The 13,695-nt window shown below is 53.5% G+C and overlaps 3 protein-coding genes across 3 annotated transcripts; 1 reads left to right on the forward strand and 2 right to left on the reverse strand.

The window, feature by feature from the left end:
- Positions 1-24: 24 nt before the first annotated feature.
- On the forward strand, positions 25-1,717 carry NEUTE1DRAFT_89550 (uncharacterized protein; the record flags this gene model as incomplete). The annotated part of the gene is made up of 3 exons (XM_009857142.1): positions 25-770; positions 833-1,316; positions 1,378-1,717. 3 exons carry the CDS (start codon positions 250-252, stop codon positions 1,429-1,431), a joined length of 1,059 nt encoding a protein of 352 aa, XP_009855444.1.
- Positions 1,718-2,291: 574 nt separating this feature from the next.
- On the reverse strand, positions 2,292-3,484 carry NEUTE1DRAFT_14975 (uncharacterized protein; the record flags this gene model as incomplete). The annotated part of the gene is made up of 2 exons (XM_009856599.1): positions 2,292-2,763; positions 2,862-3,484. Coding segments are annotated over 2 exons (1,095 nt in total), but the record flags the coding sequence as incomplete, so codon positions are not given.
- Positions 3,485-4,579: 1,095 nt separating this feature from the next.
- On the reverse strand, positions 4,580-11,023 carry NEUTE1DRAFT_132656 (uncharacterized protein; the record flags this gene model as incomplete). The annotated part of the gene is made up of 3 exons (XM_009857143.1): positions 4,580-5,036; positions 5,101-10,429; positions 10,480-11,023. 3 exons carry the CDS (start codon positions 10,954-10,956, stop codon positions 4,876-4,878), a joined length of 5,967 nt encoding a protein of 1,988 aa, XP_009855445.1.
- Between the last annotated feature and the right edge of the window lie 2,672 nt (positions 11,024-13,695).

Below are 13,695 nucleotides of genomic sequence, written 5' to 3' on the forward strand. Positions count from 1 at the left end.
TCGCACAACCGTCAAACAAAATCACCCCTTAGCACCGATCGAGTTCAAGCTTATCGCGACCGCCAGTGCAAGCGACGAAGACATACCCCACCCTACCTTTCACCTGCCCCCCCATAACCATTTAGCAACCTACACCAAACATCTTTACACTCAAGAGGGCCTCCAGTAGTCCAAGTCGCCATCAACCTCCCCGTCCATCGATTCACCTGCGACAACACATCATCTTGTATCGATTCGACGGATTTCAAGATGAACTTCCTCAGATCAACTGCGGCCACTTTTCTCGACAAGTACACGCCTGTCAGCCATACCTCGACATTTCGCAACACAGGACAGATCACGCCAGAAGAGTTCGTGGCCGCCGGTGACTACCTCACCTTCAAGTTTCCTTCGTGGTCATGGGCCGATGCCGATTCACCTAGCAAGCGCCTCCCATTTCTGCCACCCGGAAAGCAGTTTCTCGTTACACGACATGTTCCCTGTCATCGACGCTTGAACGATGACTTTGCTGGCGATGCGGGCCATGAGGAGGCCCTCGTGGAGGGCAACAAGGGTGGTGCCGACGATGACGGCTGGTTGCGGACCGGCAGCATGACCAGCTCACAGCCCCTCAGGGTACGAGAGGTACGCACCGTCGATGATGCCGGCAACGTTGGCGATAGAGAGGTTGTGGATGAGGACGACATTCCGGACATGGAAGACGACGATGACGATGAGGCCATCATCCGGGCTGAGGGCGATAACTCGAACAGGCAAGATAACATCTCCACGTCCCCAGCAGTTATGAGACACCACTTGGACATATGCTGACTTGACCGCCTCTTACCTACAGTGGGAAGCGCACCTACACCCTCTACATTACCTACGCCAACGCCTACAAGTGCCCACGCATGTATATGTCAGGCTATCTCTCCAATGGGCAACCGCTCCCCCCTCATCTGATGATGGAGGATATCGTCGGCGACTACAAGGATAAGACAGTAACACTCGAAGACTTTCCTTTCTTCTCTCACAGCGTCAAGATGGCCAGTGTGCACCCCTGCCGTCACGCCTCCGTCATGAAGACGTTGCTGGATCGGGCTGATGCCGCTCTCAAGCTTCGCCGTGAGAAGATGAAAGCCGGCCAGGGTTCGGGAAGCGAACAGGGAATGGAGGGTCTTGTGGATGAGATCAACAAGTTGGACGTCAGCGGGGCGCATGCGAATGCCGTCGAGGCTGCTCCCGGCGAAGATGCCGAGTGGGAGGAGGTTCCACATGACGTCGCCGACCAGGAGGTGGCCATTCGTGTGGATCAATACCTGGTGGTCTTTTTGAAGGTTTGTCTATCAGTTTTATCCGGATACCGTGCTGTGCACATGCTGATATTTTCTCTCATAGTTCATTGCCAGCGTTACCCCCGGAATCGAGCACGACTTTACCATGGGTGTTTAAGTCAGACCGCAGCATACATCGTGTTATTGACCTCGTTCGACATCAACTGGGGCCCCTGGTAGCATTTTCTCCTTTTTTGTTATGCTCTTCAACGCGGGCAGGTTTGGGGTTGGGTAATGGGGCATTATGGGATATGGAGTACTACGGAATTGATAATTTGGCTGGCTGGTTCAAGAGGAACAACAATACTCGATCCTGGAAGTCGCTGTTGACGGTATTTAGAACAAACACTAATGTTTTTGACAAAGGAAAGTACAGGGCTTCTTCCTTAGTACTATATTTATGCATGACTCGAGTGTATCCTTCAACATCCCAAGGCGGTTAAAAACCGCCCGGCTAGCTCAATCGGTAGAGCGTGAGACTCTTAATCTCAAGGTTGTGGGTTCGACCCCCACGTCGGGCTCAATTCCCGATGTCCCGAATTACCAGGACACCATGAATTCATTTTTTCTTCCATTTTCGTTTGTTTTTCTTATTTTTAGCCACATGTTGGATGCTGGGACCAGAAGTGGATTGTCCCTTTTTGAGATACTCCAGACTTGCCCGTGTTCCACCAGAACCGGTCCTGTTCGCATGCAACAGAAAAATGGCGTCGAGTTTTGTAAACAGCCATATGATTCAGTTTAAAACTGCTTGAGCTGGTACAAAGTTCATCAAACCAGAACCTTGTGTATGCTTACAACGCCTGGTGTTATCAAGACCTCCCTGTAACAAGCCGCAATTATTTGGCTGGCCGTCCCTACGTCGTCTATCTCCCACTCCGTCTCTGCATCATCAGCTTTCCTTCGTCCCACACCACTGCCATCTCATTCTCAATCACTCCCCTCCTCACCCTCCCCTTCATCCTCCTCCTCACTGACCTCCTCTCCCCTCTCCCTCGCCTCCCTCCTCAACCTCTCTGCCCTCGCTTTCTTCTTCTCCAACAGCTTTGCCAACCTCTTCGCCGCATTGAATACCCCGTTCGTCCCACTCCCACACGCCGCACAGCTCGGGTCTTTCCGGTACCTTTTCAGCGCACATCCCTCGCAGAAATAATGCCCGCAGCGTGTGACGACGGGGGAATTCGAATAGGGACCGCGGCAGATAATGCACGCAAAGGGGATGTTTTCCAGGAGAGCTTCTTCGGCTGCTTCGGCGTCTTCTTCTTCTTCAGCAGTGTTCTTGGGTTTGTTACGGCGGTCGGCGCTGGCGACGACGGTGCCCTGGAGGTTCTTTTTGCCCTTGGTTACGTTCTCCCATTCCTTGTCGAGTTGCCACCCGTGTGCGTAGTCTTCGCGAGCGTGGAGGAATTTGCAGTTATCGCCGAAGCCGCAGAAGCCGGTTTGTTTGTAGCTGTTTTGGGCATTTAGTTAGCTTAGGTTGCAGCTAAGAAGTTGTGACCATACAATTCGGAAAAGAAGGGGAAGGGAAAGGCAGAAAACACTACTCACTCCTTACAAACATCGGGCGCCATATCAGTAATAGTAATCGTCCTGATATTACTCGGTGCCTTGATCGGCCCAACCTTGCGATTCGGTGCGTTCGGATTCTTTTGTATGTAACTCGCCTGGTTCGCCAGGCCTCTGTATGTCCCGTCCGGTTCTCGTTCCGAGTTCTGGGCATCATCCTCTCCTCCCACTCTCTTCTTAGTCTTCATCATGGTCCGCGTCCTCCCCAACAGATTGCCCACCGACAGATCCTCCTTCTCGTTGTCCTCGTCAAACCAGTTGCTCCCCTTCGTAGCATCCTGCTTTGCTGCGTCCAGCCTTAACGCAGCGTCCCGGTCGGCTTCGTAGATGGTGTTGCTCCGAATCTGCTCCTCTTTTGTCACTCCACTGTTGGTACTGGCGTTGTGGTCTCGCGACGAGGCCATGACGGCTGCGCTGTGGTGGTTCTTTTTCCTCCGCTTGATGCGCTGGCCTGTTGCTTCGTCCTCGGAGGACTCGAAGTCGGACGAGTCGTCATCGCTGTCTTTTGCTGCGGGTGGAGGAGAGGCTGGACGTTTGCGCAGGTTTGCTTTGCCCTTTGCGCCGCGCTTCTTGAAGATTGCGACTGGAGCAATGGGGGCGGCTGGGGTCGCTGTTGCGGGTTCGGGTGCTGTTGGTGCTGTTGGTGGTTGCTCGGTGTCCGCCATTGTGAAGTCCCGGTGACGATATGGGAAGGGATATCAAGTCCGCTGAATTTGACGGTTTTAGGAGTGATCAAGAATTTTGGGGATGGTTGTTTGAGGCGGGCGGAAGGGTTCGTATGACTTGTGTGCAGGATCTTAGTCGAGGCGAGACGCGACGGAAGGGTAAAGTGGTCAACGATCCATCATCTGCCCGATAAGAACCATCGATATCGCCAATCGATACGGTGGATTATGTCATATTCAACAGAAGCTCCCAGACCGAAGCAGACCGCATGCAGCTGACAAATCCTTGGCACAAGTTTGCCCCTTCTTTCAGCTGGATTCCAACCAATTAAGGCTTGACTCGCAAAGCAGATGCTAACACACTTGCTCAACTGGGTACGCGCTTCAAACCCCCATACATGTGATACGCGTTTGTAGTATTCGATCGATAGAGGTACTTTGATGATTACATCAGCTCGTGAGGTGTTACCCATTTTACCTTTCATCTTGGTTTCGCCAGACACTTTTAAATTGTCACCAACCCAAGCAGATGCGGTACTTGCCTGGGTATCTACCCTCCTGAGCCTCTACAAGAAAATCGCTGCTTAGATGGTGTGATGTGTTTTGTTAGGTCTACCTATGTTTGAACTTATATTATCACAACCACACAGATGCAGGAGGACAAGAGTGCGTGTAGTCAAAATGTCTTGCTATTAAATACTGCGTTCCAGCTATCGCTCGCACCACCGTACCTCAACTTATTCCACTGAACCTCCCCCCAAACCCCCATCTCCTTCCCATTCCCCCATCTCCTTGGGAAGCCAGAAAAACAGTAACGCAGACAATTTTCCCTTTGAGTCCTCCTCTTCCCGCAACTCTTTCTTTTCCACATCCAGTTTCATCCCTTCAAGCAATTTGTCGAAGAGTAGCAGAATTCCACGGCTTCTGAACGAAAAAAACGCCCGCAAACCCAAGAACCTAAGCCAATCCAAAAAGGACTACATGAATAGATAAGAGACAGCGAGGAAGCTGAAGAAAGCCCGAGTTTGGTAGTACAAGGTGCAGCGACTTGCAGAAAACCCACGAGGGCACCATGCAATGATGGGTCACAAGGGGTCTCTGGACAGAAGCGCAGGCTAAACAAGTAAGAAAACAGCGGATGAAGTGATCATCAACGTCATGATAAATTCCGTAGTGTATGGTCGGTTGTGTTTTGTTAAAAGCAGAATGGTGGCTGAAGCGATCGATAAGAAGAAAATGTCGCCAATTAAGGTGGCAATCTGATTTGTGATTTGGTAACGGTAACCCTTCGGCTAGAGACTATCCGACGAAACTGGAGTTTGCAAAACTGTTCATGCCGCAGATCGTAGGGTTTCAGCTCGTGATGGTGTAGTACTAGGTCCTCTTGAAGGTCCCCTCGAAGACCCTCTGTGTGTATGGTGATGGTGATGGTGTGTACGGTGATTGTGGCCGCGCTTAGAACCACTAGTCAACGTGCCAACATCATGTTTCCCTATGTAAACGTTAGCATACCATACCACGAAAACGTCCTGATAACATAACGTGAGACTACTTACCATCACAACAAGCTCTGACGTTCTCAAGGCGATCGGCTTCTCGGTCTTGCTGTTCAATCATTTGTCTCACATCCTCAGCGCTGTCCTCAACTTCACTCTGTTCGTAGATGCCGTGAGATGTGTCTCGACCAGAAACGCTCCTGGTGCCTCTCATGCTGCCAAATTTGCTATCCTTCCAATAGCCACTGATCCGACTAAGAGTGCCGACGGATGGGCGATTCTGGGCGCTTTGCCTGTTGGGCGTAAGGGTCGGAATATTCATTGACATGTCAAGGGCCGGCGAGTCAACACGAAGCGACCTGGAGTTGTAGGACGACAGCGAAGGTGCGCCACGGGAGCCGCTTGGCGCTTGCCTCGAGTATTGAGGGTTGAAATCGTTGATGTCATCGCGCGTGATATGCCCGGCTATTTCCTCTGCGTCTGCGTGGCCGTTTTCGTTGGTCCGAAGGAGCAGATAAGAGAGTGCATTGAACCATGTTTCGTGCCGCTGCCCCGTTGTACAGGTAATTTTGACTGACCTGCCGGGCGAGATGATCACCAGACTCTTGCGGTGCAAACCAGGAGGCATAGGATTATCATCCGTCACAACCCGTACAGCCTCGATAGGAACGCTCTTCGCCCTCAATTCGCTGCGACCCGCAGCTGAGGGGTCACGATCACTCCAATACAAGGTTCGTGTGTAAGGATGAACCCAGAAATATCTGCGATGCCGGTTGTCGGACATCTCTCCACGACCAGCCTTGCGAGTATACTTCCACAGATATTCACCGATCATGGTCTGGGTGATAGCCTGGATCATGCGAGGGTCGGTACCCGTGCCGAACCCATGTGGATCAAAGTCGCCGTTTTGTTGCATCTGGAACCGCGTGTCCATTTCAGAAACAAAAGAGGAGACTGATGACTTGCGGCTATGCTGCGTCAAGCGAGACGGTGAATGAACACCGGAAGCCATAGTTCCATGTGCGGAACCAGCTCTGTCCATGGCACGGGGTGTGGGCGTGCCATGGCCAGACACGTAAGACATGGGAGACATGGGGCGTGTATCGCCATTGGGAGTTCGCGGTCGCAATCCCTGACTTTGATTCCTGAGCGCAGAGGCTGAGAATAATGGCGGCCCCATGAGACCAGTCATTGGTTGGTTGCCACTTGAGGAGCCAGTTCTGGCAGCTTCAATAGCCTCCCTGTGGTTAGAAGGTAGGGGTGGAACATCGGTTATGAAAGCCCTGCTACTAGCAGAGCTATTTGGTCTCCTCACGGTTGTTGTTCCTTCGCTAACACTAGTACTGTGATCCGCCATCTTGCCCTTTGAAGAAACGATGCTTTCAGGGATCTCCTGGAAACTCCGGTGCCTCCTGATAGTAGAGAGACTGCCGGTACTCAAAGACGAGTCTGTCCTCTCCAATTCACGAGTGTGGGACTGGTGAGTTCCTGACATCAAAAGCATGTCGATAGCCTCCGAGGTCAATGCTGTTTGCACTTCCTGGTCCACAGTAGCCAATAGTACCTTCTGCTGTGAGTCGGCCTTTTGCTCGGGAGTAGACCGTGGGAGGCCTCCCTCAACAGGTGCGTCGGTTTGTGAGTCATTGGGTATAATGAAAGCATTTCTCTTCGGACTGCGATTCAAGGGAGGCTCGATAGCCAGTGACTGCCAGTCAGCAAAAGCCATTGATGGAGGAAGGCTGAGAGCAGGCTCCAGGGCGAGAGGCTCGATCTCTTGCGCCAGCATTTCTGAAACAGAGAGAGTCGGCGGCAGAGTAGCGGGAACATTCTCTGGTTCGACATCCAATAGCTGAATTTGTGAAACGGACATAGCAGGGGGTGGTGTCAATGGTCTTTCCTCAGGCTCAATGTCATTCGCCTGTATCGACGAGAGTGAGAGCGCCGGTAGAGAGGCGATGGGTCGTTCAACTGGCTCGATATCGCTCGCCTTGATTGAAGAGATGGAGAGCGGTGGCAAGGGAGTAGCTGGCAGCTCGACAGGTTGGATGTCACTCGCCTGAACTGATGAGATAGACAGTGGCGGCAGAGGAGCCGGCAGTTCTTCGACAGGCTCAATATCACTCGCTTGGACTGAGGAGACCGACAAGGGAGGCAGAGGAGCAGGCGGTTCTTCGACAGGCTCAATGTCACTCGCTTGGACTGAGGAGATCGACAAGGGAGGCAGAGGAGCAGGCGGTTCTTCGACAGGCTCAATGTCACTCGCTTGGACTGAGGAGATCGACAGTGTTGGCAAGGGAGCAATCGGTTCCTCGATAGGCTCAATATCGTTCGCTTGGAGCGAGGAGATCGACAACGTCGGCAAAGGAGCGGGTGCTTCCTCAACGGGCTCGATGGCGCTTGCCTGGACTGAAGATACCGACAATGCTGGCAAGGGAACAGGCGGGAGCTCAACGGGCTCGAAGTCGTGTGACCGGATGGATGAAACAGCAAGAGCCGGTGAAGGTTCTTCTGGTTCCTGACGGGGCTCCAAAACTTCCGCCTTGATAGGCGAGAGTGACAACGGCGCCGGCAAGGGCGTAGGTTCGACTCGTGGTTCCATATCCTCTGATACAATCGACGAGAAGCCGAGGGCGACAGGCAGCGCCTTCTCCTTGATTTCCTTCGGTGCCTCCACCACTGTGACCACAGTAGGTGCTTCCACTGGTATTTCAACCGGTTCAACTTGTTCCGAGAGAACATGCGAAAAGGCAAGGTCAACAGTTGCTGACACATTAGCATCCGGCTTAATGTCCTGGGCAAGGATGGTTGGTATGCTGAGTGTTGGCGGCGGGCGGACCTCGGGCTCTGGATCAGCGCGAGGCTCGACTTGCTCGGAAACAAGGCCCGATACGCTGAGGGGAATCGGTTCAGGTGCCGGTGGCTCTGGCTCGAGGACCGGCTCAATGTGCTCTGAAATGAAAGACGCGACAGTCAGAGGCGCTGGTTCGGGAACAGGTTCCAGAACAGGCTCAATGTGTTCAGAAACACATTGCGAGAAGGTGAGCGGTGCTGGTTCTGGCACAGGTTCCAAGACTGGTTCGACGTCCTCACAAACGAGCTTGGACAAGATGAGGGGTACTGGCTCAGGTTCGGGTTCCGAAACAGGTACAATATCCTCGGTAACGAGGCCTGAAAGACCAAGGGGAACTGGTTCAGACTCTGGCTCCTGTACAGGTTCAACATCCTCTGAAACGAGAGTTGACATTGTAAGCGGTGCCGGTTCAGGAACAGGGTCCAAGACAGGCTCGATGTTTGTCGAAACGATCGAGGTCACATTCAGTACTACAGGCGTTGGCTCAATGTCCTCGGATTGAACAACAGAAATGCTCAGCGACTGCACGGCAGTGGTTTGAATGTCGTGTTGCACGCCGGCATCGCTATAGGATACGGCCGGTACGGGCTGTGCGAAAACAGCCCGTCCCTGCTCGTCCCCGAGCATTCGAGTGGAAGCAGGTGACCCGTTAGGTCCAACGACCGATTCCATGGAAATAGGTCGCTTGATATTGGTGGCAGTTCTATCACCTTCTTGGGCGGACACCGTCGACGAAGGTGTACCGGGGGTGTTGACCAAAGATCTAAAATCAACTGGGTCGGTCACCATTCCGCTATCAACCATCACAGCCCTTGGCAGGCGTGGGACTCTGGGGGGCGGCGTAACTGGGCGGTTCTGGCTAGCAACGGACCGGATGCTTCTTCGACCTGGCGTAGCGGCGCCCACGGATGATTCATCATCGCTACCAAACTCATTGAGCTCGGCAAACAAGCTTTGACCTTGTTGCGGAGACTCGGATGTGTTGTTGAAGAAGCTTCCAGGGCTGCTATGCATGCCTGGATCGACACTATGCTGTCGTGACCGTCTGTTGGAAGCAAGAGTAGCACGGCTGATGCCTCTCCGCAACCTCTGGGCTGGCTGGGCTGATGGAGTCATCATCCGAGGGTCATTGGAAGCGGGATATTCATCGTCTGCTGACGTCGAAGCGGTACTGTCAAATGAGTACCGGTGGATTGGATCATCCAAAGGCATCATTGAAGGGCGCTTGAGGCGGCCAGCACCAGTGGAAGCTTCAGTCTCTGTTTGCGCGTCCGAGTCATCATCCGAGAATTCCTCGGCCCCGGTCTGGAAATCTTCGGTTTCCGTGGCACGCTCTGCTGCGGTCTCGAAGGCCGCATCGCTAGTTTCGTTCGCTGTTTCGAAATGGTCGCTACTAGATTCCGCAATAGGGATGAAGCTGCGAACGGGACGCAAGTTCGGGCCGGTAGTTGCCACAGTACGAGGGGATGGAGCTTCACTCTGGTCTTCCCACTCCGGATCCTCTGGGCTAGGGGGCGCAACGGGCAATACCTCGGTCTTGGTCGAGCGGTTAAGGCCCAGCTGGCCCAATCTCGGCTTCTTAAATTCTCTGGACTCCATTTTGCGATTCTTGCGACCGTGAGGTGGGCCATCAGGTCCGGTCCTCAGCTTCTCAACCTCATCACGGGCATCCTGAAGCATGCGCTTCAGTTCGAGCTTCTCGGTTTTCTCGCGATGAATGTTGGTCCTGAGGGTCTGAATTGTGCGATGGGCATGGGCGAGAGAGGTCTTCAAGGTTTCAGACTCGAGTCCAGAGTGTCTGGGGGTTAATTTAACCGGCGACGGTGGTGGTGAATGCTCTGGTGTGCCGCTATCAACCGCCATCTGGTAGTCGTCGTCGCTGCTGCCATGACGAGATTCGCGCTCCAGTGCTCGTCCACGCTCTTGGGCGAATGCCCTTGCAAGCTCTTGGTTTTGTTGAGTCAACTCGTCGACCTTCTTTTGCAGCGCCAAACGCTCACTCTCTGCTAGAGCAGCGTTTCGTCGGCTGGTGCCCAGCTCAATTTCGAGGCTCTTGATGGTGGCAGCATGCTTCTCATCTTGTTTGGATTGATTATGCTTGAGCTCCTCAAGCTCTCGCTGAGTCGAGTTCTTTTCGGCTTGGACGATGTTGAGCGTTTGTTGAAGTTTTTTCTCGCGATCCGCACCCTCCCGTTGTGCAGCCAAAAGTTCGTGGATCTGCGTCTCAAGATTCCAGTTTTCATCCTTATATCGGCTCTCACTTTCATCCAAAGCCCGCATGCGTTGTTGAAGGCCTTCTGCCTCAAGTTCTAACCGAGATCTCTCGACTTTGAGATTCTTGAGCTCTCCTTCCTTTTCGGCAAGCAGAGCTTGCAGGTTCCGGACCTGAGCAATCAACGATGTGCTAATTTCGGCAGCAAATTCGATATCGTGGATGCGGTTCGCGGGCTGATTGCGTGATCTCCGATTCGGCATACTGAGCTTAGAAGGAGATGACGAGGCGAGACTCTCGAATTTGGACGGGCTGGCAGAGCGATGCTACAAACCATTAGCCTAAGTTACAACCTACAAAAAAAAGGTCTCTTTACCCTTGAGCCCCTCTCTTCTGGTGAGAAGAGAGATGGAGAAGCCTGAGCCGGGTCATTACTGGGAACTCGCTGTTTGGGCAGGAAAGCACGCGCGCTTTCTCTGGCAACCTCGTTGTACTCCCTTTCAATCTCAGCCAGTTTCTGGCGCAAATCGGGGTCTATCTCGGTTTCGGATTGTAGCTGTTCCACCTCTCGTAGTCGCTCGGCAAGTTCTCGTTGCTGTTGTACCAAGGCGGTGCCCAGTTTGCCAGCCTCCTCCATTCTTCGCTCCGTATCTTGAAGGTGAGCCTTGAGAGCTCGTTTGACTTGCTCGGCAGAGGCCCCATGGTCGAGCGAGAAGAGTTGGGAGTCGAAAGTGGAATGTCGCGAGTTGTTTTGTCCCGGTGGGCTCAGAAAGGGATCGTGCAGGTCGCTGGCGGTCACGACCGCGACCTGGTCGTCGGGTGCCAAAGAGTTGGCCATTCTTCTCGAAGCCATCGTACAGGCAGGCCTCAATTACTTCTTGATGGGATGCAGTATCCCAACCGCAAGGGCGGTTCGACTTTCGTTTTGTATCGTATCCGAAATGCACTGGATGCAGTCTTTCCTAGGATGTCGGCAGCCCAATGCTCGTACTGATGTGATTCGGAGTATGAAAGGCAGACCCGGCTGCCTGCGGAATGCTATTAAAGAACAGTCGGCTCTGGTTGTAAAGAAACAAGGGGGAAAGAGACAACAGTAAAGAGTGACGGCGCCGAAAAGACGGACAACAGTAAGGAGTGACAAAAAAGAAGTTGATTAGGAAATATCGAATAGCAGTAGGTCGGGCGGCAAGCGCAAACAAATGTTATGGCGAGCCGGTAAGGTGTTGAAAAGATCGGAGCAATAAAGTTTGGTTGATGCCCGGATGGTCGGTCTCGGTCGGTTGGGATTCACGCGACAGGTGCAAGTAGGGACCTCGAACGTCCTGGGGGAGGGAGGGATGTGGTTGTATCGGATATTGAAATTGTCCCCTTTGATACAGCAGCATGAATGCCGTTCGATGGATCCCAGCGGAAAATTGGATGTTGGTCGGTTGGTAACCTGAGAGAGCTGACTTGGCCCAACTGCGTCAACAATGCTGTCCGCAAATAGGATATCTTGGCCGGTCGCACGCTGCCTGCTTGCTTGGGATTGGGAGTGATGAAGGAGGGGGACGGTGGAAGCGAGCAACGATTGAATTTGACACGCCGAGGCTAGCAAATCACACATCGATCCACGCCTGCACGACGACACTTGATGGAGAGCTGACACCAGGTGCAGCGACCTGTGCACAGCACTGCGCAATACGTTACGTAGTGCCTTGCCTCTAGACAGCTCTAACAGCCAACTATGCACATGTGCGTACGCCCACTCACGGTAGTGCAAATGCAAAGGGAAGCGAAGGGAGTGTGGACTGTGGGAGGAATTGGAGTGTGCGATGATCGACTGGGCTGTTGGAGTGCTGCGGTTGCGCACCTTGCAGTGTATATCTTGCGCTTGCGCTGTATCCGTCTCGTCCCTTTGCCACGCACGCGCGCGCTCTTTTCCTCCTCCACGATTATGTTTTTTTCTTTTTTGCGTCCAAGTAAGCACGAACACGGTGTGATGGCCGGGGATTGGCCTGGCTCTGGCGGAGAGAATCGGTCGGGGCGCGGTCGGGCGAGTTGGAGTTTGCAGCCCTCCACCGACACGGTCGGCAGCCGGACGGTTTAATTAGGTAAGATGGAGAGAAGCCCCTTGAGACGGAAATCCCGTCGGAGCGGAGACGGAAGAGATATGATAGGAGATGGAGACAATGAAAAGGGGAAAAAAAAGAGGGAAATTGGACCCAGCAGCGCGCAAGACTGTTCGGCTTGCTGGCTGTCACAGAGGCCCTCACTGGTGGTCAGTCGTAACTCAAATGATGCGAAGGACGGGACGAACTCGCAGTTCAACAGTTTGTGGTGCAAGGGAAGTCCGAGTCGACAAGATGGAAGGGGGGGGAGGGGGGGAAACGGGGGAGAGCCCGCTGCCGTGGTGCAGTGCGCCTGCCTTGTCGTCGGGGCGTGCCTGTGTGCCTGGGCCTGATCGCTGAATGGCGCTGCAGTGTGCCTGGCGGCTTCCACTTCCACTGGGCTTCCAATCCACTTCCCTTTCCACACTGGTCAGGTTGGATCGCGCGACTGGCGGAGTCCTTGAATAACTGTAGGGCCCACTTGTCCAATAGATGCACAGTGCCATGTACAGTTTTGTTTACTGCGGTTGCGAGCCAAAGTAAAACCCCCTTGTCACGTACCTGGCACGGGCCACCACAGCCAACGCTTCGTGAGCACTGTGTGGTCAACGACCTGGCCCACGGGTTAAACTTACCCATATCACTACATACTATCTGTACATGGGTACCTACTTCAAGTTACTTTAAGTTCCGTCACTGCAGTGCAGTTCAGTTGCCTCCTGAGAGCCAGCTCCCAGGGAGGCGCTCTCACCGGGCACTGCAGGTGCCAGTCAGTGCTAAGGTTGTGGCACCGACTGTCGACCGTGATTCCGCGTGAGTCGAAATGGAAAGCAGTTTGTCCAGGGCCAGTGGAACGGCGGGCAGTCATGCCAATTCTCACAAAATCCACGATCTCCACCTCTCGACACCACATTGGCTCATGCACTGATCAGCCAGCGGGCATGGAAGGCCAGGAAGGGGTGTTATGTAGAGGTACTGTACACTACACGTACTATGCCGCAGATCGGCCAGGAATGAGAGGGGGGAGAGGATTAACCACTGAGAAGTCAAAGAGCCGGAAATAATGGAAATGAGGGAGGGACGACCACAGCAGTCCATGGCCGGTGGGAGTCTCGGAGTGCAACACCGGAAACATCTCACGAGCACGAATTGAGGTTGCTGCTGGACGCTATACTATGTAAAGTACACTACTGCACCGTCAGCTCTCTCCGGGTTTGGGGGGTTTCATCCCCGCGTCAAATCACTTGTCGCCGTCGTCTTGCACGAGGCTACCACGGCAGTCCTCCCTCCCTCCCTTTCTAACCAGCTTGGGGAACTGAACTTGACACCCGACCTCTCGGACCAGTGCCGTAGCTGCGTCTCCTTTGCCAAGGCGCGAATGCAGGGGAACGAGCCAAACGATGTGCGCGGTGCAGCTCGCTAATCGCTTCCCTACATACTCTACAGAATATTCACCTGTACACTAGGTAGATATTCAGGTTGATGTTTCTGTCCTACGGTAC

Source organism: Neurospora tetrasperma, assembly GCF_000213175.1.
Source record: "Neurospora tetrasperma FGSC 2508 unplaced genomic scaffold NEUTE1scaffold_81, whole genome shotgun sequence".
In the NCBI taxonomy this organism is placed as follows: Eukaryota; Fungi; Ascomycota; class Sordariomycetes; order Sordariales; family Sordariaceae; genus Neurospora; species Neurospora tetrasperma.